The sequence below is a fragment of the Pristis pectinata genome, chromosome 2 (genome assembly GCF_009764475.1).
Source record: "Pristis pectinata isolate sPriPec2 chromosome 2, sPriPec2.1.pri, whole genome shotgun sequence".
NCBI lineage: Eukaryota > Metazoa > Chordata > Chondrichthyes > Rhinopristiformes > Pristidae > Pristis > Pristis pectinata.
Genome location: NC_067406.1, coordinates 54711573 through 54736906, shown reverse-complemented (window position 1 = coordinate 54736906; position 25334 = coordinate 54711573). Strand labels below are relative to the sequence as shown.

Below are 25334 nucleotides of genomic sequence, written 5' to 3'. Positions count from 1 at the left end.
CGGGACTGAGTCTGTGGTGGATCAGATGGGTAAGATCCTAGCTTACATATCATCGTGGAGCAGACATGGCAGGTGACAAATTTTTGAAAATCCTCCATGATCCTTTTCTGTTGTCTGATTTGAAGGCCTTGTGATGTCAAAAAGAAAGGCTACAGATAGACTGATCAATTATGTAGTCTGCATTTTTCTTATATTCATCTTGAGATGGATCCAATTTCCATTGTGTCTCAAGATGATTGCAATATGTATTTTTTTCCCCAGTGGCAGACAGCAGAAAGGACTTCTCTGTAATTATTGCAATCAGACTTGTCTCCTTTTGCATAGACGGTCTCTAATTATGGTGTCTCGCTGATACCCTGCTAGGCTCTCCTCTGCCCCAATGAGGGCATATATTTGCACCCGAGTGTATTCTGAATCACGTTTTAGTACAGCAGCAGAGATTTTGTCTGCCTGATCCTTTAGCTTCTGAATGGCCTTTTTAAAATCATTTGCTGTGTTTGGGGGGTGGGGGCATCAAGATTAGAGCAGATAGTGACAATCTTGACTTGACTGTCACATCAAAGACATCTGTCGTTGAATAGACCTTCAAAGTGCACATTCCAACAGGTACTTGCTATCATTGAAGAGCTCTTCTCCATTTTTGGCCCATAGCAGGGAGGTCCTTGGGCATTCTTTAGTTCTAAATCGAAGCAGAATCCACATGGTCTAATATTTCATTTGCAGCACAGGGGATTGCCATTCAAGCCCATCAAATTTATACCGAGAATATCCATAAATCCCATTCCTCCATCTATCTCCCTGCAATCTATTCTCTCTCAAACATATCAATTTCCCCAATTCTCCTGTTGCCCACCTACAACAAGGGCAATTCAGAAGAGTGAATTAACCTACCAGCACGTCTTTCAAATGCGCAAGAAAATGGAGCACACATTCACGGGTTAAATATGCAAACTCCACACAGACAATAGCCAAGGTCTGGATCAAACCATTTCGCTAGAGCTGAGAGGTAGCATCTACTACACCACTGTGCTACTAATCAAAGTGAAATAGATCACCACTGCAGTTTGGTGAACAGAATTCTACTCTCAGGCCTCAGAAAGCCAGTTCGAAAGTGGATCATCAGTTCCTCACAGAGAAAAAAAAATCACCAACCAACCTCCAGCCATTTACACATTAATTTAGCTTAAATACAATCCCTGTTATTCTCATCATTATTAATGTAAAAATGTCCACATCCTCTTAACAAATTGGTTTATTACAAGCTTATTTCAGAATAGCATGCTCTTAAGGCTGCTTGAACCAGATGATTGTTTTTCTCCAGGTGCAGTAGCCAGAGCAGCAGAGGGGAGGAGCTAGCAGCTTCTTTTTAAAGAAGTTGTGTGATTGGCTGTAAGTGCTTGGCAACTTAGCCAATAAAAGGAAGGTAGGGTAAGGTGAATGGCTGTTCTGAGAGTGGGCATCTGAGGCTTTGGTGAGGAGGCACTGGTGAGTAGCAGGTAAGAACAGGTAAGGTTTGTTTTATAGTAGTTAAGTAAAAGGACACTAAACTACAGCTATTTCAATAAAGTAGGGATGTAGGATCCGGTGATATGTGGAAGCTGGTGAACCCCACTGTAGTTCCTGGCAACCACCTCTGCAGCAAGTGTTGGTTGCCCGAGGAACTCGGGCTCAAAGTTGACGACCTGGAATCTGAGCTTCAAACACTATGACGCATCAGGGAGAGGGAGAGTTACCTGGATGCTGTGTTTCAGGAGGCAGTCCTACCCATTAAATTAGCTACTTCAAATTTGGTCTGTGGTCAGGGACAAGAGGTTGTGACTGTGAGTGAGGCAGGTAGGGAGATCCAAAAGGTAGTGCTGGAGGAGCCTCAGCCCTTGAGCTTGTCCAACAGGTCTGAGATTCTCTCTCCCTGTGCGGATGTGAGTGGGGGCTGTGGGAAGGATGAGCAACTGAACCATAGTTCAGGGTGCCATTCGGGGTGGGGGATGGGGTGGGGAGGAAAGAGATGAGAGATGTAGTTGTAATTGGGGATAGTATAGTCAGGGGAATAGATAATTCTTTGTTGCAAAGATCGAGAGTCCTGAAGGCCATGTTGCCTGCTTGGGTTCAGGACATCTCATTTGACCTGCAGAGGAATTTGGAGTGGGAGGGGAAAGATCCAGTTGTCCAGGTCCATGTGGGTACCAACTACATAGGTAAAACAAGGAAAGAGGTTCTGCTGAGGGTATTTGAGCAGCTAGGGACTAAATTAAAAAGTAGAATCAAAAAGGTAATAATCTCTGGATTACTAACTGAGCCACCTGCTAATTGACACAGAGTCAACAAGATTAAAGGGGTAAACTCGTGGCTCAAATATTGGTGTGGGAGAAGTGGGTTTGAATTCGTAGGACACTGGCACCAGTACTGGGGAAGGAGGGAGCTGTTCTGATAGGACAGGGTCCACCTGAATCCTGCTGAGACCAGAGTCCTGGTGATTTGCACAACTAGGGCTGTAGTTAGGTTTTAAACTAAATAGTAGGGGGGGTGGGCTCAATAGATTGGAAAGTATGGATAAAGTAATAGGGAAGGAGAGTGCAGGAGAGGATTACTGAAGTCTCCAGAATAAGGAATAAGACAAAAATTTTAGAAAGGGATAAGAATTTAACTTCAGGCAACATGGAAACAAATTTGAGAAGAAGGGTGGTGAATACAGGACTGAAGATGTTATATGTGAATGCATGCCAGTATACGAAATAAGATAGATGAGCTTATAGCGCAGTTAGAAATTGGCAGGTATAACGTTGTGGGCATCAGAGGTGGTTGAAAGAAGATCATGCTGGGAGCTAAACATCGAAGGAGACACATCCTATCAAAAAGACAGGCAGGATGGCAAAGGGGGGTGTTGGTGGCTCTATTGGTTAAAGATGAATCAACTCCTTAGCAAGAAGTGACATAGGATCAGAAGATGTAGAATCCTTGTAGGTAGAGTTAAGAAACTGCAAGAGTAAAAAGACCCTGTTGGGAGTTGTATATAGGATTCTGAATAGTAGCCTGGATGTGGGGTACAAATTGCAACAGGAGATAGAAAAGGCATGTAAAAACAGCAATGTTACGGTGGTCATGGGGGATTTCAGTATGCAGGTAGATTGGGAAAATCAAGTTGGTACTGGATCCAAAGAGAAGGAATCTGTAGAATGCCTACAAGATTGCTTTTAGAGCAGCTTGTGGTCGAGCCCATTAAGGAAAAGGCAATTCTGGATTTGGTGTTGTGCAACAAACCACATTTGATTAGGGAGCTTAAGGTAAAGGAGCCCTTAGGAGGCAGTGATCATAATGTGATAGAATTCACCCTGCAATTTGATAGGGAGAAGCTAAAATCAGATGTATCAGTGTTACAGTTGAGTAAAGGTAACTACAGAGACATGAGAGAGGAGCTGGCCAAAATTGATGGGAAGGGGACCCCAGCAGGGATGACTGTAGAGCAGCAATGGCAGGAGTTTCTGGGAGTAATTCCGAAGACACAGAATCAATTCTTCCCAAAGCAGCAGCAGCATTCTAAGGGGAGGATGAGGCAACCATGGCTGACAAGGGAAGTCAAAGACAGCATAACAGCAAAAGAAACGGCATACAATATTGCAAAAATTAATAGGAAGCTAGAGGATTGGGAAGCTTTTAAAAACCAACAGAAGGCAACTAAAAAAAAACAATAAGGGGAGAAATGATGAAATATTAAGGTAAGTTAGCCAATATTTAAGAGGATACCAAAAGTTTTTTCAGATATATAAAGTGAATGAGGCAAGAGTGGACATTGGACTGCTGGAAAATGATGCTGGAGAGGTTGTAATGGGGAACAAAGAAATGGCAGACAAACTGAATAAGTATTTTGCATCAGTCTTCACTGTGGAAGACACCAGCAACATGCCAGAAATTTGAGTCAGGGGGCAGAAGTGAGTGTAGTTGCTATTACTAAGGAGAAGATACTTGGGAAGCTGAAAGGTCTGAAGGTGGATAAGTCACCAGGACAAGATGGACTACACCCCAGGGTTCGAAGAGAGGTAGCTGAAGAGATTGTGGAGGCATTAGTAGTGATCTTTAAAGAATCACTAGATTCAGGAATGGTTCCAGAGGACTGGAAAATCACAAATGTCACTCCACTCTTTACGAAGGGAGGGGAGGTAAAAGACAGGAAATCATAGGCCACTTAGCTTGACTTCAGTGGTTGGTAAGATGTTAGAATCCATTATTAAGGATGAGGTTTCTGAGTACTTGGAAGCATGTGACAAAATAGGCTGAAGTCAGCATGGTTTCCTTAAATCTGTTGGAATTTTTTGAGGAAGTAACACGCAAGACAGACAAAGGAGGGTCAGTGGATGTTGTTTACTTGGATTTTCAGAAGGCCTTTGAGAAGGTGCTGCACATGAGGCTAAACAAGATAGGAGCCCGTGGTATCACAGGAAAGGTATTAGCATGGATAGAAGATTGGCTGACTGGCAGAAGGCAAACAGTGGGAATAAAGTGGGCCTTTTCTGGTTGCTGGTGACGAGTGGTGTTCTGCAGGAGTCAGTGTTGGGTCCGCTGATTTTCACATTACATGTTAATGATCTGGATGACAGAATTGGTGGCTTTGTGGCCAAGTTTGTGGATGATACAAAGATAGGTGGAGGGGCAGGTAGTGGTGAGGAAGTAGGGAGTCTGCAGAAGGACTTGGACAGGTTGGGAGAATGGGCAAAGAAGGGGCAGGTAGAATACAATGTAGGGAAGTGTATGCTCATTGCACTTTGGTAGAAGGAATAAAGTTGTAGATTATTTTCTAAATGGGGATCAAATTCAGAAATCAGGTGTAAAGGGACTTGGGAGAACTAGTGCAAGATTCCCTAAAGGCTGACTTGCATGTTGAGTCGGTAGTAAGGAAGGCAAATGCAATGTTCTCATTCATTTTGAGAGGACAAGAATATAAAGCCTCAGCATTACATCCTTGCTTTTAAGGTGTTGGTCAAACCACATCTGGAGTATTGTGAGCAGTTTTGGGCCCCATATCTAAGGAAGAATGTGCTGGCATTGGAGAGGGTCCAGACGAGGTTTACAAGAATGATCCCAAAAATGAAAGGGTTAATGTACAAGGAGCATTTGATGGGTCTAGGCCTGTACTCACTGAACTTTAGAAGGATGAGAGGGGGATCTCATTGAAATCTACCTAATATTGAAAGGCCTGGATAGAGTGGACATGGAGAAAATGTTTCCAGTAGTGGGAGAGTCTAGGACCAAAGGGCACAGCTTCAAAATAGAAGGATGCCCCTTTAGAACAGATGAGGAGGAATTTCTTTAGCCAGAGCGTGGTGAATCTGTGCCATTCATTGCCACAGATGGCTGTGAAGGCACAGATTCACCACCCTCTGGCTAAAGAAATTCCAATGGAGGTTGACAGGTTCTTGATTAGTAAGGGCATCAAAGATTATGGGGAGAAGGCAGGAGAATGGGGCTGAGAGGGAAAAATAAATCAGTCATGATCAAATGGCAGAGCAGACTTGGTGGGCTGAATAGTCTTGCAGTCTGGCATGGACTGGATTAACAACTTTCAAGACATGAGCCCAAATCCTACCACAGCAAAGTGGGAAAACTGACCAGAATAAACTTTGAGCTTGATAAGGCACTAGAAGGAGGATCTTTGCAATAGTTTTTCCTCTGGTAGACAACAGGGAGACTCCTCTGTAATTAGAGTATTCAGACGTGTGTCCTTTCTAGAACATGGTCTTTAATTACAGCATCTGAGATCCCTGATGTTTTCTCTTCTATCCAGATGAGTGCATGAATGTGTGCCTTCAATATTGCTGCTCCATAGTTTAGTACCTCAGCAAGGATTACATCTGTTATAGATAGTGCTATTCTTAAAACTGGGCTGGTTGATAATATCCTACAAGGAAGGAATCTGTCATTCTTAACTAGCCATGGGCTACAGTACATATGGCATATGACTTCTGACCCATGCTATATAGTTTTTTAATTATTTAGGATGGGTAATGTAGCCCACATTCCTAGAACAAATATAACAACTAGAATACCAGAAAGGCAAGTGATTGGGAAGGTTTGTGAAAAGAAATGCTGTCTGTTTTATTTTCAAGTTAACAAACCAAACTCTATCTTGTTTGGTTTGTTAACTTAGAAAATTAAAAGACTACTCAAAGAATGGTCACTAACACCTTGCTCTCTTTTCTGCAAAACAACAGAACAATATAAGCACTGGAAAAGCCAAGAACCATACTATTGTACAAATGATGAGAAGCAGGCTAGAGAACAAATTAATGAGGAAAGCTCAATGGAAATGGATAGGATGTCTCTGCCTGGTGATCATTCAACCAATAATGTCACTAAACAACAGTAATGGCAAGCAATACAGGTCCCTTCTACCATATCCATGTCAACTGTTTAAATTCAGCATAGTGGGATGGGGGGGGTGGGGGAAGGAAGGACAAACAAACAAAAGCAATGATTTCTCATGACAAGCATAACGCATTTGTCAAAAATTATCTGAAGTACAACATGGAGCAGCCACAGTAGTGTAGCAGTTAGCATAATGCTTTTACAGTGCTAGAGACCCAGGTTCAATTCCAGCCAGTGTGTGCAAGGAGTTTGTACGTTCTCCCCGTATCTGTGTGGGTTTCCTCCAGGTGCTCCAGTTTCCCTGCCACATTCCAAAGACTTACAGGTTAGGAAGTTGTGGGCATGCTATGTTGGCACTGGAAATGTGGTAACACTTGTGGGCTACCCCCAGAATACTAAGCAAAAGATGCATTTCACTGTACATGTGACTAATAAAGATATCTTGCATGAAAGATACTGTCACAGAGCCACTCTGTGGCAAATGCAAAGAACTGCAGTTAAAGTTCACATTAAGGGCCTAAATTCAGTTCACAAGATCACAAGATAAGGGAGCAGAAGCAGGCCATTCGGCCCATCGAGTCTGCTCCAAGGAAAAGGGAAAAAGAAATGGGGTGGGAAAAAAAGAGAGAGAAAAAAAAAACTATTCTAATCCCATTTGCCAGCCTTATCCCCATATCCCTTGATACCCTGACTATTTAGATATCTGTCTATCTCCTCCTTGAACACCCCCACTGATCTGGCCTCCACTGCTGTGCGTGGCAAGGAGTTCCACAATTTCACCACCCTCTGGGTAAAGAAACTTCTCCTCATCTCTGTCTTGAAACTGTACCCTCTAATTCTAAGATTGTGCCCTCTGGTCCTGGACTACTGTCAAACAACAATCTTAGTTGTTTGACAGTAGTGCTGTGGTACAGTTGCACTGCTGTGCGTGGCAAGGAGTTCCACAATTTCACCACCCTCTGGGTAAAGAAACTTCTCCTCATCTCTGTCTTGAAACTGTACCCTCTAATTCTAAGATTGTGCCCTCTGGTCCAGCACTACTGTCAAACAACAATCTTAGTTGTTTGACAGTAGTGCTGTGGTACAGTTGCATAACTCTGCTACACTGCATAAGTATGACTGAGGAATCAGTAAAAGAACAGTATCCAAAAAGTGCTAACCTAATACCAATCCATACATAAACAATTAAAATATCAATTTCAATAAGTTAACTCACCTCTGTAGATTTAATCTTGTGAGGGACGATTGGTCGCTCATCCTTATCAATTTCTACTTCTGCTAATCTTAATATATTATAAATTGTGTCACCAGTCACCTGTTCAAAAAAAGAATTTATAATAACTTTTACACCAACAATTAAAACAGAATATCTTGTTAAATCTTATTCTGCATTTGACTGCAAGTCAAATTCAGTTGCTACAAGTAGCAAACCCTGTTATAATTTTTAAATATGCTACATTAACACATTTTATACGTGGAATATCTCCAAACTTATATATATATACACATACACAACAGTGTTAGAAACAAGCTTTATTATAGCAAAATATCCTCTGCTGCTTCAAAACAGCACAAAATAATTTGCCACCAAGTCAATTTTAGGACAGATGCCTAAAAGTTTGGTCAAAAAGTCATATTTTAAAGAGCTTCTTAAAATAAGAAAGAGGTAGGGAGGTTTCAGGAGAGAATTTTTGAGTTTGATGCCTCAGCAGACAGAGGCCTACAAGGAGACAGATGCCGGTGGGGAGAAATAGGGTACCAAACCGTGAAGAGCCCCAAAGGTTGCATAGCTGGAAGAGTTTACAAAAATAAGCAGGAGTGAGATTATGGAGAAACACACCCACTAAGTAATTTGGTAAACTGACTTGTATTTCTTTCAATGCACTTATTGCTTTCTTTGAATTTTAGTACAGCTCTCTCTCAAATTATGAACATTTAAGAATTTGCACTATAATACAATTCAGGGCACATATCCTCTTTTTATTATAGCAAACAACCATTAACATTAAGGGGCAGAGCAAGATTATATCGCAGCAAGATGTAACAATTGTATCAACAGGATTATGCACGTGATTAGGACATCAAAACCAATAGCATAAGCCCCTGATTTTGATGATGATCCATGAAAAAGCAATAGTTGAAAGAATGTGAAATAGGTGATGGATCTTTCAAAAATGCCATTATGTCCAAGGCCCTGGTTTGAACATTTCAGGGAACATATAATCCTGCATAATATTCACCTTGCAGACGAGGCAGCAAATGCAGACATTACAGAAGTAGAAAGTAAGCTGAACAAATATTGAGGAAAGTGGCTACTCTCTTAAACAAGTATTTAGTATGAATGAGATGAGGCTCCTTTGGAAGAGGACACCTCACACATGTTCATCTCAAGTGATAAAACTTCATAGTAGCCTTATACACAAGGAAATTGCAGTAGATCACCAGTCCCATCAAGCCTGATTTGCTACTCAATATGATCATGGCTGAACTATAGTGGTCTCAACTCCTCTGTGCCAGTTCCCCATAATCCTCAATTCCCCAGTCTTTTATATATTATCTATATCTTCCTTAAATGTCTCTAATGATCTGGCTTCCATCATCATCCAGCCAAAGAATTCCAGAGATTCACTACCCTCTGAGAAGAAATTTCTACACACTTCGATTTTGAATGACTGGCCCCTTACTTTGTAGTTCTGTCCAGTTGTCTGTGACTCTCCCACTAATGAGAACATCTCAACATCTACCCTGTCAAGTCCCCTTAGGATCTTACATGTTTGAACAAGGTCACCCCGCATTCTTATAAACTCCAAGGAATATATATCCAAATTGCCTTGCCTCTCTTGATAGAATGCAAGCGTTGTCCTATCAATTAGCCTGGTGAAAGCCTCACCAACACCCTGTACAAGTGTAACAAAAATTCCCTATTCTGAAACCAACTCCTTTGCAATAAGGGCCAAAATGATGTTTGTCTTTTTAACTACTTGTTGGACCTGCCTTCTACCTTCTTGTAATTTGTGCACTAGAACTCCTAGGTCTCTCTGAAGTTCACTCAATTGCAGTCCTCTCCATTTAGATGATAATCTATCTTTTGATCTTTCTCACTGAAGTGCATGACCTCCCACAGTAAACGCCATTTGCTGGGTTTTCATTGAATCATTCAATCTATCTCATTGCAGAATCATAATGTCCTCATCACAACATGCCTTCCCACCTATTTTCATATCATCGGCAAACTTGGAAACCTTACATTTCATTCCCTCCTCCAGATCTTTAATGTCAATAGTAAATATCTTCTTGGAGGCAATGTGTGCTTCAGTCTCCCTTAATTTACAGAGAGCCCAAGAGCTCCAAGGGATATTAAAAGACTACAATCTTTTAGTAGTGCAGCAATCTACAAAAAAGTCAGGATTTCCACAGTTACATCACATTATTTCTTTACCACTTCATCAAATAATATTGTACAAGGAACAAGTTGAATAATATAGCCTTGCTCATCATCAACAATGATCCAGCACATCCAGTTTTCATTAAAGATATGGCTGACAACATTCAAGAAACAGTTTTTTTGCCCCCTATAACTACTTCATTGTTATAACTCCAGGGCCAGGGTGCTATTGCGACTTACAAGGCTTACAATCTGCAGTGTATAACGAGGCATCTCACTTTGGAGTCGAGGAGCAATATATAAACAACATTCAAGAAATTTGGGAAAAGTACAATATCAAGATAGCCACAGGCTGTATCAATGCCTCTTGGGATGATGTAACCCATGCAACAGTGAAATGTGAATGGAGGAAATTATGCTCATGACTCCCATGGGTTTATAAACCTGAAAAATTTCCGAAGACATTGTTAAATTAGCATTGAGGTTGAACTTTATGAAGTGGACCCAACTAAGATGATGTGGAAGAGTTTCTGAAATAGCAAGGCAAAGAGCTCACAAATGAAAATGTGTTAAAGCTTCAGCAGAGGTCATTGGAGGAACAAGAAGCCACTAAATAGCACTACCACCACTAAAACAGCTCACCAGGAAGAGGCTTTTGGAGGCATTCTACCACACGAAAAAAGTGCTAACTATCTATGAAGGTGACAATAACAACATGAAGCACAGCTTTAAATTTGTCGGTGGAATATGTTGTTCTTTACTACCAAGTGCTTTATCAGATGAGGAGCAGGAGAGCTGTCCAGTGGCACTACCTCAAGCATCATTCATCTGCCACCCAGGAACAGTCACAGGAAAAACCCTCACTTTCAAATCCACAACCTCCATAAACCCAGATCCACCAGCACCACCACCATTCAAACACCATTGCCACCTCAGCTTCTCAACTCTCCAATTGTCACCTTGACACAAAGTCACCACAAATTAGGAGGTGTAGACCACTCAAGCCTGCTCCAATGTTCAATAAGATAATGGCTGATCTGACTACTACCTCAAGCCTACCCTCTGCCTGCCAGCTCTTTGTTTTCAGGAATCTGCCTCAAAGACGATTCTGCATCCACCCAATCTTCTGCGCGAAGTCCCTCTCATCTGCTTTTCCCACCCAAATTCTGCTTCTACATTGCTATGATTTTTCTTCATCCTTTGACAATTTTCCATCCACTTCTTTCAAGCTGGAGGCAACAATCTTCAAATCAAGTCGAGTTTATTATCATGTGCACAAGTACAGTGAAGTCCAGTAGAATGAAAAACTTGCTTGCAGCACCATCACAGGCACATGGGTATAGACAACACACAGAATATAAATTATACCATACAGTGAAAAAAAAACTGTGCAAAAGCAAGGCCTTAGTGCAAAAAAAAGACAAAAATCGAAGACAAATCCATGGTAAAGCAGAAGGTGATTGGTAGAGTTCCGTAGCTGAGGTAGGGTTAGGATTGTGCAGGCTTTCATCTCCTGAAGGCAATGGCAGGGTGCTGTGCACACTGCCAATGCTATAGTGGCTGCATTTGAGACAAACTATTTTCTCATGGTGAATGTGATTCAGTCAACAGGGAGTAAAAGATTGAGGAAAAAAAAAGTATTTGTTGCAGCAGGAAGATGAGAAAAGAATTTAATCCCAATTTAAGAATCCACTATTACTTAGTGTTTTTGCAGCTTAAATAACAAAGGATCTCCCAAAATTATCTTCCAGCCTTTGAAAGGAATTCCTTTCACATAGCTCAAAAGGTCCCTGTAAAAACCAGAAATGACTTTTGAAGTGTGGGCGGGAATGCAGTGAGAACACACTCTCACTTTCAACTACAAGTATGTTAAAAGAAACAGGGAATAGTACCCTGGTTACTAACAAGCCAATCCATGATCATAGTCCTGATATGGACTTTCAAAATGTGGATTGGATAAATGGAAGCAATCCTCAGTTGGCAGAAAGGAACAAAAGAATAAAAGGAAAAAAGAACTTTTGGGAGAATTGCTTTCTCTTTAAATAAATAGTAATACTGTTAGCCAGGAATAGGAAGATTTTTTTTCTCCAGCTTTGGCAGATTCTCAGCCATTGTCAGGAACTGGCTTTAGGTTATTTAATATGAAAGGAAAAACTTAAGGAAAGATTAGATCACAAGTAGATGAATATGAAAACTAACAGCAAATCCCATGAAAACAGATTTCAGTTCAGTGGCCAGGATAGTGTAGACTTGGAAAACACAAAAGGAAGGTTCAACAGCACGAAGTGCTCAAATAAAAGAATTAGAGGGAAAGGAATAATGTTGAGGCAGGAATCTATTGACCTGTTTACACAGAATTTTTTAAATTATAAATTGTTCCTGAAGGAAATGTAACACAGTAAATAAAGTTAATGGACAAGTTGTATGTGCAATGCAAGTGTGTGCTTGCTTCTAATGTAGAAAGTTTGTGAACCTTGCGCTTGAACATGTCATTAGATAAAACTGAATCAAATACCAAAATGTCGTTATCTTCATAAACTAACCTTTCCAAAGATGGTATGCTTGTTATTAAGTTCATCTGCAGGTCCCAATGTAAAGAAAAATTGACTGCCATTATCATGAGGTCCAGCATTTGCCATAGCAACCAATCCTCTTCTGTTAAAACGTAAACGAGAATGAAATTCATCCTGAAAATAATAAAGAAAAAAAGATTAAATTTTGTTAAAAGCAGATTTCAACAACATATTTGCACAAATATTCAAAATAATTCAATCTGCATTTTTCAAATGAAAATTTTTCAATAGACTGTAATATAACATTAATTGTTGAGCAAAGTTCTAAACTATAAAGCACAATAAATAAGTATAGAAAATTCAGGCATTCCCACTCCCTCATTGATTTAAGATAAATATACAGTCAAATATGAAGCCTGTATCGCACAGGCAAGACCATGTATATGCAGAGGAAGAAAAGGGCTGCACTTTGTGCTATTGTAACATTTCAATTTCCATTACTCTCACCCGTTACTGAAAAGCAGGAAGATAAATATAGCAATTAAACTCTTTCTTGTGATGCTTCTACAATGGGACATTGTATAACCATATCAATATTGCAGCAAAATCATGAAATTTACCCCAGGATTATTCGGTATCTTAAAGAAACAAAATAAGGAAAATGGAAAAATATATTCACCTTAAATGGCTTCCCATATATTGACTCCCCACCAGTTCCACTTCGAGTAGGATCCCCTCCTTGAACAATAAAACCAGGTACAACCCTGTGAAATATTGTGTTATCGTAATAACCTAATTGGAATAAACAAAGGTGCATAATCAGAAGAGCATTACAAATTAGCAGTCTTCAATAAATTTTAATATTTCCTCTATTTAAAAAAAACTTTTAATCACATACTCCATTAACTGGGTTAAAATTAATCTTAATTACGCCCGAAAGCTTGCAAAAATAAGTTACTTATTGGGTGCACTGCTGCCTTACAGCTCTGAATTTGATCCTGACCTTGGGTGGAGTTTGCATGATCTCCATATGGCACCCGAGTTTCTGCCAGGTGCGTTGTTTCTTCTTAGATCCCATAGATGGGCTGATAGGTTAACTTGCTACTGTAAAATTACCCCTTAGGGCAGATGAATGGATAAAAAATTCATAGTGGAATTGATGGGCATGTGAGATAGAATAAGTTGCAGGGCTACAAGGAAATAAGGCGGCGGCAAATGGGACTGAGCAAATTGCAGTTGAGAGCTGGCGTGGACACAATGGGCCAAATGGTTTCCTTCTGTGTCATAATAAGTAAATTGAAAAGTAAATTCCCATAAGCAGATGTCATCTTGTGTCAGGACATGAATGTATTATTAAAGTAAGAGAAAAGTCTACAGGAAAAGTGGCCTGTATACACATTTTTGTGGGTCTTCTGTGGTGTAGTTAAATGGAGGTTATATTACATGGACATGAGAACTAAGCAATAAACAATGCAATGCGCATGTACACTTCTGATGCTAATGAAAGCACCATATTTCATCAATGTTTAATTGCTGTGGATAAGCATGTGCCAAGGTCAATTAGGAGATAATTACTTCCTTATGGATTGGCAACTGGTAGTGTAATCCTAGTACTTGAATTTCTTTAAGATTTACTGGCACCTAAATGTAGTATCTGAAATATATTACACAAAATGTTTTAAGAAGCAAAACAACAGCTATTCTGCGACATTTCTCATTTCTCCAAGAAAGGATACAATGCATTATGGGAAAATATGAATCTAGGAAATCAAAAAGCCTTGGCAATTTGACATACTGTCTGAAGTATTACATTATTGAACAGTATAGAGTTCTGGTAAAGAAAAAAACTGCTTTCCTTTAATGTCACGAAGTCCAATAGATAAGTTAACAGAGATCCTGGTAAAAGTTTAGCTTTACACAGATACAGAGATTTTCAGATTTGGAATACACTCATCAGTTTTAAGGTAGAGACTGTGCAAGTCAGAAGAACACATCATTCAAAATAAATATGTATTACAAAGTATAACATCTATATGCACTGGAAAACCTTCAGTGATGAATCTGAAATTCTTTTGCAAAAATTAGCCTCAGGTGTTTCTCCCCAGTGAGCATGCATTTTCTTAATACCCCATCTTCTAGCAACATGCATCTCTTGGCTCTTGTTCTCATCTAATACAATGCCTCAGACTATTTTTTTCTACCACTGCCTTTTAAGCATTTTGTCTTCCTTAAGTGAGTCCTTGGCTTTCTTCTTGTGTGATTTCCCTTTCCTATTGCACTGTAGAAACCATTACTGGCACTCCTGCAGGAGCAACTTCAACTGCCACACTATTCTCTATTTTTTTTTACAATCATTTTGCCCTGCTTAGTCAAGGGGTTAACTCCAATGCCCTCACTTTTTTTTGTGTACGATCCATTGCCAACTATATGAAGGCTTATTGCATCACCATCCCAAACCTCAAGCAAACAAATCCTAGTTCATTTTATTGACATACTGGTTCTGACAGAAACCTTGCTTATGCAAGCAATTCTTTTCACTACATCAAAACCTTTCCATCTGATTACATATTCCAATTGTATCACTGCAGCAACATTGATATTATCCAACCAATTTCTACTATCTTCTCTCTTCTGCCTCTTACCTCTTCCTTTAGGCAGTTAACCCTCTTACAATACTTTTACCTATCATTTAAAAACAGCCACATACTTTCAAAACTCCACATGTTGACTGCTACAAGATGATTTCCCTCATCTTCTCTCCTAGCCTCTGCAGTGAATGATTATTTTGTAATTAAACTTCTGCATCTTTGAACTTTTCTGTCTTCTCAGCTTCATTCAGTTGCATAGTTGATGCTAACCAAACTCAAAGCTACCCCTTTAACAATTAGAGCTTTAACAATTTAACTTCAAAATAACTTTCCCCAATTCCTTCATTAGCTCTCTCCAACTCTTGCCTGGCTTTAATCCCACCAGCTTTCAAACAATAAACTGTTCCCTCTATGTCAAAAGTTTTGCTGCTGAATCATTCACCATCTTCCACATTCATCATTCCCATAATAGTAGGAAACTTCACGTCCTTAACTCAGAAGGGTGCAAGCTGGAATATATCTGACAGTTTCTGGTTGGGTCAGTGTTGTCAGACATGACCAATGTTAAACTTCACTATGCCTTGCTCACCCCACCCATCAAAACAATTCTAAAGAGCAATGGTAATTTCAGATATGCATATCCCATTCTTTTAGTCCCAAAACCAAATGTTAGCCATGAAGTCTTTTATCCTGCCCTTTCTAGGTTCACATCCTCCACAAAACCCATCTCCCATTTCTAGGATCTCCTGCCTGCTCAACAACAGATCTCTTAACTGCCCTAAATGAGCTTAGGACAGATAATTTTGCTAATTATTAACAAAGAAATATTCTCTTTTCAAAGTTGTGATTGATTTTTCAAAATAACCAACTTTGGAACAGCCATCCTCTCCAGCTAAGCTCCTTTTCTATCCTCCTCCAAATGCATCATCGCTTCAACTCCAGACCCACATCTCAAGACTCCAATTTAAATCTTCAACACATTCCATCTTCTTGCCTGTTCCATGACATCAAACAAGATTAGTCATGTTAACTTGTTGCACCAACCACTTGCATTTGAAAACTTCCATTTTTACCTTTTCCAGATATGCTCAGCATCTCCAACAATTTTCTATCATCCTTCCCTTTCACCTTTGGAGATCCCATGGGATCTAACTTATCCCCCTCATCAACAGTCACATATTCAGCCTCCTAAAACCCAAATCCACCTTCCTATCACTTATTTTCACCCACACTCCTTTTCTTCCTTGCAGACTGCCTGTTCAAGCTTAAATTTTGATTAAGTCAATGTCAGCTAACTATCAGGAATATTAAAGTCATCATTTTGGTATGGCCCACGAACTGTCCCACCCTCCAATTTCAACTTTTTGCCTGCTTATAACATCAGGCTAATCAAAAGTGTTCACCCTGACTAACAAAAACTTTGCCCATTACCTTTCTGGCTCTGTAAACACAGCAACATGGTCACTGAAACACTTCGATATTTTTGCCATCATGTGAGTCTTCTGGTGTAGCAGCTAGCATAACACTATTACAGTGCCAACAACCTGGGTTCAATTCCAGCCGCTGTCTGTAAGAAGTTAGTATGTTCTCCCCATGTCTGCGTGGGTATCCTCCGGGTGCTCCAGTTTCCTCCCACATTCCAAAGATGTATGGGTTAGGAAGTTGTGGACATGTTATGTTGGTGCCGGAAGTGTGGCGACACTTGCGGGCTGCCCCCAGAACACTCTACACAAAAGACACATTTCACTGCATGTTTCAATGTACATGTGACTAATAACGATATCTTATCTTTTATTTCGGTGTCTCTTTGCTAGCCTTCCATCATTCATCTTTCATGAAATTCAGCTTGTCCCACTCTCCCTCTCCCTGCTTCAATCTCAGGTTCCCACCTGTTTTAAGATGACCACTATCATCCCAGTACCAACGAAAAGGTAACATGCCTTAATGACTACTGACCAGTGGCTCTGACATCCACCATCATGAAGTGCTTTGAGAGGCTGGTCATGGCATGTATCAACTCCAGCCTCCCAGACAATCTTGACCCACTGCAATTCGCCTATTGCCGAAACAGGTCTACAGCGGACGCCATCTCCCTGGCCCTACACTCAGCTCTGGAGCATCTGAACAGTAAAGACACCTACATTAGACTATTGTTTATTGATTACAGCTCTGCCTTCAATACTATAAGCAAACTCATCACCAAACTCTGAGACCTGGGACTCAACACCTCCCTCTGTAACTGGATCCTTGACTTTCTGACTGACAGACCGCAATCAGTGAGGATTGGCAGCAATACCTCCAGTACGATTATCTTCAACACTGGTGCCCCACAAGCTGTGTCCTCAGCCCTCTACTCTACTCCCTATACACTCATGACTGTGTGGCCAGATTCCGCTCTAACTCCATCTACAAGTTTGCAGATGATACCACTGTAGTAGGCCGTTTCTCAAACTACAATGAGTCGGGGTACAGGAGGGAGATAGAGAGTTTAGTGGCATGGTGTTATGACAACAATCTTTCCCTCAATGTCAACAAAACAAAAGAGCTGGTCATTGACTTCAGGAAAGGGGGTGGTGTACATGCATCTGTCTGCATCAATGGTGCTGAGGTTGAGAGGGTTGAGAGCTTCAAGTTCCTGGGAGTAATCATCACCAGTAGCCTGTCCTGGTCAAATCACGTAGATGCCACAGCCAAGAAAGCTCACCAGCACCTCTACTTCCTCAGGAGGATAAAGAAATTCGGTATGTCCCCTTTGACAATCACCAACTTTTATCGATGCACCATAGAAAGCATCCTATCTGGATGCATCACGGCTTGGTACGGCAACTGCTCTGCCCAGGACCGCAAGAAACTGCAGAAAGTTGTGGACACAACCCAGCGCATCATGAAACCAGCCTCCCCTCCTTGGACTCTGTCTTTACCTCTCGCTGACTTGGTGAAGCAGCCAGCAAAATCAAAGACCCCACCCACCCTGGTCATTCTCTCTTCTCTCCTCTTCCATCAGGTAGAAGATATAGGAGCCTGAGGGCACATACCACCAGGCTCAAGGACAGCTTCTGTCACACTGTGATAAGACTATTGAACGGTTCCCTTTTACGATGAGATGGACTCTGACTTCACAATCTACCTTGTTGTGACCTTGCACCTTATTGTCTACCTGCACTGCACTTTCTCTGTAGCTGTAACACTTTACTCTGCACTGTTATTGTTTTTACCTGTACTACCTCAATGCACTCTGTACTAACTCAATGTAACTGCACTGTGTAATGAATTGACCTGTATGATCGGTATGCAAGACAAGTTTTTCAGTATACTTTGGTACAAGTGACAATAATAAACCAATACCAATCATCCCTCGATACCTGATATTTATTAATTTTATTCCCCAATACATACAATTTTCTATCCTTGTATTTGGCTTTGTGCTCCAGTTCCTCAACAACCAGGTGCATGGGATCCACAATGACTTGGCCATTTGGATTCAGAATTGACTTGCCCATAGAAGACAGAGGATAGTGTGTCAATGGGTCTTATCTGGCTGGAGGTCCAAGACTAGTGGTGTTTTGCAGGGATCCCATCCAGGTACCTCTACTGTTTGTGATATATATAAATAACTTCAATGAAAACATGGATAGGTGGTTAGTAAGTTTGCAGATAAACACAAAAATCAGTAGCGTTGTGGATAGTGTAGAGATTGCCAAAGATACAGCAGGATATAGATTAGTTGGCAGATATGGGTGAAGAAATAGCAGATGGAGGTTACTCTGGGTAAGTGTGCAGCATTGCACTTTGGGAGATCAAATATAAAGGGAAAGTACGCAGTTAATGGCAGGAGTCTTATTAGCGCTAATGTACAGAGGGATCTTGGGGTCCAAGTCCATAGGTCCCTGGAGGTGGCAGCACGTTGACAGGGTGATAAAGAAGTGCAAGGCATGCTTGCTTTTATTAGTCGAGGCATTGAATTCATCAGGAAGTTATGTTGCATCTTCATAAAACTCTGGTTAAGCCACATCTGGAGTATTGCATTCAATTCTGGTCGCCCCATTATAGGAAGGATGTTGTGGCTTTGGAGAGGGTACAGCAGAGGTTTACCAGGATGCTGCCTGGATGAGAGGGCATGTGCTCTAAGGAGAGGTTGAACAAACTAGGGTTGTTTTCTTTGGAGCAGCGGAGGCTGAGGGGAGACCTAATAGAAGTTTATAAAATTATAAGAGGCATAGATAGACAGCTGGCATCTTTTTCCCAGGGTCAAAATGTCTAATACTAGAGGGCATGCACTTAAGGTGAGGAGGGAACGTTCAAAGGAGATGTGCAGGGCAAGTTTTTTTTAAACAGAGCGAATGCCTAGAACGTGCTCCCAGGGGTGGTGGTGGAGGCAGATATGATAGAGGTGTTTAAGGGGCTCTTAGATAAAGACATGAATAAGCAGAGAAAGGAGGGATACGGACCACGTGCAGGCAGAAGGGATTAATTTAATTAGGTGTCATTAGCTTAATTAGTTCGGCACAACATTGTGGCCCAAAGGGCCTGTTCCTGTGCTGTACTATGTTCGATTTTCAGCCTAACATCCCCCTACCTTCTTTCAAACACCTGACTCCGATATCCAGTGCCTCATTTTTGGTGACAGAGCAACTCAAGGCTCTAGCTCCAAACACTGTGACTCATTAAACTATTCTATTTCCTTCAAAAACCTTCCCAAAATTCAACTCTGAATACTTTTATCTCATCCCCAAAGCACATTTTGACAATTCTCTCAATTGTGCATCAAGGATTCTTATAAATACAAGTTGCTTTCATAATCCAAATTACTGAGACATTACCCAGTAATGGCAAATGGGAGCTCCTTATGATGCTGTTTCACCTAAATTTTGCACTAGGCTGTCTCAATTAGGATAGGGATTCCCAGCCAAAATTTCAGCATGGCTTACATCTTGAAAGAGCACAAATCTATCTGTGCATTAACTCAGCACAATCTATTGTCTACCCTACAAAAAAGTTGTTTCAGCTTAAATTATAATAAAAATTACACAATAAAACTTTTGCAGGATTTAATGCTATCTCATTACTGTTTCTTCGTTTCAAAAACAAAAGCTAAAATGAACCACCCATGACAGCATCATTTACAGTTTTAAACAAAGATTTCATTTGCAAAAACATTAACAGTCATAGAGTAATACAACATAGAAACAGGCCCTTCTGCCCAACTCGTCAACGCTGACCAATTTGCCCATCTAAGCTAGTCCCATTTGCCTGAGTTTGGCCCATATCCCTCTAAATCTTTCCTATCCGTGTACCTGTCCAAGTGTCTTTTAAATGTTGTTATTGTACCTACTCAACCACTTTCCCGGTAGCTCGTTCCACATACACACCACCCTCTGCATGAAGAAGTTGTCCCTCAAGTTCCTTTTAAATCTCTTCTCTCTCACCTTAAAGCTATGCCCTCTAGTTTTTGATTCACTTTCCCCTGAGAAAGGCCTGTGTGCATTCACCCTATCTATGCCCCTCATAATTTTATACACTTCTATAAAGGTCACCACCTCTCATTCTTTATGGTCCAAGGAATAAAGCCCTAGCTGCCCAACACTCCTTTATACTCAGGCCCTCAAGTCCTGGCAACATTCTTGTAAATCTTCTTTGCACTCTTTCCAGCTTAATAATGTCCCTTCCTATAGGACAGAATAACCAAAACTGTACACAATACTCCAGGTGCAGCCTCACCAATGTCTTGTACAACATTTTTTCTTTTGCTGATGTAAAGGATCTGTTGTATCATTTTTAAACATTTATGTTTCACCATAACCTCATAAGAGGATTTGGGTAGATCCCCAATCTTCTGGTGCCAAAATTAAACTGGCTTATCCCAAAATCCAACAATCCATCCAGTAGAATCAGAAGTCCATGGAGGAGTTGTAAACTTTCTTGAAGAATGAGAAATTAAAATTATCCTTAGGTTCTACTTCAAGTTTTATTCACTTGTCACCAACTCTACCCCTTGCCATACAGCATCCAAAACTGAAAGTCTTTTCACAGAAACCATCTCGCCTATCCCTTTGGTACTACTTCTCAGCATGCGGCAAACATTGAATAGCTTTTTTTTTTATATATTGACCCCTCCCCGTTGCGTACACCCTCTCCATCACAAACATCACTGATGTATAACTTCATAACAATGCCCATTTCCAATACTGCTTTAGATTATTTACAACTGTGCATGGGCTTCATCATCACAACTGCAAGGTTCTCTTTCCTGACCTCCAATTCCACTACCCTCCAAATACTCCAAGACTCATCTTCATAACCCTTCTGAAATTTTCTCCAATCTGAAGCCTTGCCCAAATGCCTTTTCCAATTGCAACCTCTTACAAATTCTTGTCCCCATGTGGTTACTCAGAGATATGAAAAAACAAATCTAACTCCACAACCTGGAGAATGAGGCTGGTTATAAAAGCACAGATGTGAAAAAATAAGCAAGGTATATCATCTAAGCCTCAGAATACTGCTTCAAAAGTATCTTGGGGTACCTTCCTAAACACAATCATCTATAGCTGCTTAATTAGTAAACTCTTCTTTTTGTTCATGGAAGTGAAAATGTTCATTGATCTTTGCATAATATTCAGTTTTCTCACAACTGCTCACATAATACAGTGGTCTTTGCCTTACGCATACATCAGGATGCAGACCAACATTCAGACTTCAATGTGTGCCTGAATCTAAGTCACCAGCAATCTAACACCGTATCCCTGACAGTCACCAATATCATCATCAAATCCTCTACCATTAACACCTCAGATATTTGGGGGGGGTGGGAGGTTCAGTGGTGGAGGTCGTCATTTGCCAGAAACAGAGTATTTCGTGTCAATGGGCTTCAATTGTAAGATTCTGATGAAAGATCAACATGAAATTTAACTCTTTTTCTCTTTCCATATACATTGTCTTGCCTGAGTATTCCTAGCAGTACTAGTTACTTCCCCCCTCCCCATTTTCCAGCTTCTGTAAAATTTTGTTTTTGAGCGGAAACTTTAGTGCACAAGCACATACTGTATATGTTGTAAATACAAGAGTATATTGTCATCCGTGTTCTGTGATAAGTCACTTCCCAAAGTTCTCCCATCATTTGCATGGCACATATCATGAACATAATGGAATATCTCTATTTCCCTAGATGAGTGCAGCTCCAACAATACTCAAGAAGCTTGACATATCCAGGATGAAGCAGCCCATATGATTTGTACAATAGAGACATTCAATCACTCCACCACCATTGCACAGTGGATGCATAGGGTACCATCTAAAAGCTTCTTCAACAGTAGTTTTCAAGCTATCTAATAGTGAAACCGATGATATCAAGCACTGGAGAATACCACCTTTTGCAATTTTCCTGTAACGTCATTCTGAATTTAAAAGCCACAAAGCTACATTACACCATTATCAGAAATTATTTCAATAAATGTTTTAACAATTGGTCTAAAAATCTCAACCTCTATATACAAATTGTATTAACTGTAAAAATATTCCTTAGAACAGTTTACATAATCATATAAAAACTTTTGTTTCAATGTAGTAAATGGTAGGGAAAACAAAACAATTTTATTAAACAATGCACTCTTTGAAAGATACCTTCCATGCAGAGTTGAATAAAGTTTCTGCATGCTTTTGGTGCCTCTTTTGACCATAATTCTATATCAATGTCACCTGCAGTGGTCTTCAAAAGAACCTGAAAATTAAAATCCCACAATGAATAATATAGTCAGAGCCATAATGTGTTTCAACATAATTGTTTGATAATATTACTCTTTGATACTTACAATAATTTTCTTTATCAAAATCAAAACTTCTGTACCACATAGTAGGTATTGCAATCATTGTCTTAAAGAAACTAAGGGGCATCTCACAAATCTACAGCAGCATGCAAAAGTTTGGGCACCCCTGTCAAAATTTCTGTTACTATAAATAGCTAAGCGAGTAAAAGATGACCTGATTTCCAAAAGGCATAAAGTTAAAGATGACACATTTCTTTAATACTTTAAGCAAGATCACTTTTTTATTTCTATCTTTTACAGTTTCAAAATAACAAAATAGGAAAAGGGCCCGAAGCAAAAGTTTGGGCACCCTGCATCGTCAGTACTTAGTAACACCCCCTTTGGCAAGTATCACAGCATGTAAACACTTTCTGCAGCCAGCTAAGAGTCTTTCAATTCTTGTTTGGGGGATTTTCGCCCATTCTTCCTTGCAAAAGGCTTCTAGTTCTGTGAGATTATTGGGCCGTCTTGCATGCACTGCCCTTTTGAGGTCTATCCACAGATTTTCGATGATGTTTAGGTCCGGGGACTGTGAGGGCCATGGCAAAACCTTCAGCTTGTGCCTCTTGAGGTGTGTTTAGGATAGTTTTCCTGTTGTAGAAGCCATCCTCTTTTCACCTTCAGCTTTTTTTTTCTTACAGTTTGATGTTCGCTTCCAGAATTTGCTGGTATTTAATTGAATTCATTCTTCCCTCTACCAGTGAAGTGTTCCCCGTGCCACTGGCTGCAATACAAGCCCAAAGCATGATCGATCCACCCCCATGCTTAACAGTTGGAGAGGTGTTCTTTTCATGAAATTCTGCACCCTTTTTTTCTCCAAACATACCTTTGCTCATTGCAGCCAAAAAGTTCTATTTTAACTTCATCAGTCCACAGGACTTGTTTCCAAAATGCATCAGGCTTGTTTAGATGTTCCTTTGCAAACTTCTGATGCTGAATTTTGTGGTGAGGATGCAGGAAAGGTTTTCTTCTGATGACTCTTCCATGAAGGTCATATTTGTGCAGGTGTCTCTGCACAGCAGAACAGTGCACCACCACTCCAGAGTCTGCTAAATCTTCCTGAAGGTCTTTTGCAGTCAAACGGGGGTTTTGATTTGCCTTTCTAGCAATCCTACGAGCAGTTCTCTTGGAAAGTTTTCTTGGTCTTCCAGACCTCAACTTGACCTCCACCGTTCCTGTTAACTGCCATGTCTTAATTACATTATGAATTGAGGAAACAGCTACCTGAAAACGCTTTGCGATCTTCTTATAGCATTCTCCTGCTTTGTGGGCATCATTTATTTTAATTTTCAGAGTGCTGGGCAGCTGCTTAGAGGAGCCCATGGCTGTTGATTGTTGGGACAAGGTTTGAGGAGTCAGGGTATTTATAAAGCTTAGAAATTTGCATCACCTGGCCTTTCCTAACGATGACTGGGAACAAGCCATAGCCCTAACAAGCTAATGAAAGGCTGAGACCTTGGTAAAAGTTAGCTGAGAGCTCAAATCTCTTGGGTGCCCAAACTTTTGCATGGTGCTCTTTTCCTTTTTTTACTCTAAAATTGTACAAAACAAAAATGATACACTAATCTTGCTTGAAGTGTTGAAAAGAATGCTTCATCTTTAACTTTATGAATTTTGGAGATCAATTCATCTTCTACTCACTTAACTATTTACAGTGACAGAAATTTTGACCAGGGGTGCCCAAACTTTTGCGTACCACTGTATAACGCTCACTGACTCCATATATTACGCAGAATTTTGGGATTCAATACAGTACCTGTAACCAATGTGATTGAGAAAGCAGGAGTAGTGCAGCCGGGCAAGGTCAAGGGTGTGCCCATGAATACAAGCTGAGGGTATAGACAGAGGTGAAAGGCCAATGAACTTGGAGAAGACAGTGGCAAAGGGGAATAAGCAGTGATGTTATCTTGCCAAGAAAAATGTGTTTTTATCTCAAGACAGAGAACATAGAACACTACAGTAAAGTACAGGCCCTTCGGCCCACCATGTTGTGCCTGCATTTTATCCTGCTCTAAGATCTATCTAACTATTCCCTCCCACATAGCCCCCTATTTTTCTATCATTCATGTGTCTATCTAAGAGTCTCTTAAATGTCCCTAATGTATCTGTCCCCACAACCTCTGCTGGCAGTGCATTCCACACACCCACCACTCTTATACCTTCCTCCAATCACCTTAAAATTATGTCCCCTCGTGTTAGCCATTGTCGCACTGGGAAAAAGCACAGAGACAGAAAGAAAAAAAAAGAAAGAAAGAAAGAGGATTATAGTTGGAATCAAATTTGAGTTGTTACAATGGTTGATTGGAAATTGTGCAAACAATAAACATTTGTGTTAAGGGTTGGAGCGGACAGTGGCTCTTTAAGCTTGAAGCCTAGATTAGTAGTTTAAACTAAGTTGCACCCACTACCAAAGATAGTGGAGAATGAGAGTATAAAGAAAACAAATGAAGGTATTGGAATGAGTTAAAAGAGAGAAGCTGATTAAGAAATTGTCAGCCCAAATGTTTCTATCCACAATACAGGAGACAAGAAGCCGCCAGTTTCTTAATTTAAAAAAAACACAGCAATAGTTATCAAAGCTACGATTCCTTGACTTAATTCTAGATGTCCAGAAATATCCAATTTTGTATGATACATGACACACAGAATAGCTTACACCAATTCAGGACTCTCTCTCCCCTGCAACTTGGTC

At 40.4% G+C, this 25334-nt stretch overlaps 1 protein-coding gene across 1 annotated transcript in view; it reads right to left on the bottom strand.

Annotated features, from left to right (window-relative positions):
* Positions 1-25334, bottom strand: part of cwc27 (CWC27 spliceosome associated cyclophilin) — a 145532-nt gene that overhangs the window by 117400 nt on the left and 2798 nt on the right. Inside the window, exons 2-5 of the mRNA XM_052010356.1 lie at positions 22461-22557; positions 12935-13047; positions 12286-12429; positions 7574-7672 (exon numbers count right to left, since the gene is read on the bottom strand). Of these exons, the coding sequence (XP_051866316.1) occupies positions 7574-7672; positions 12286-12429; positions 12935-13047; positions 22461-22557 (453 nt within the window). The remainder of the gene's footprint in view (positions 1-7573; positions 7673-12285; positions 12430-12934; positions 13048-22460; positions 22558-25334) is intronic.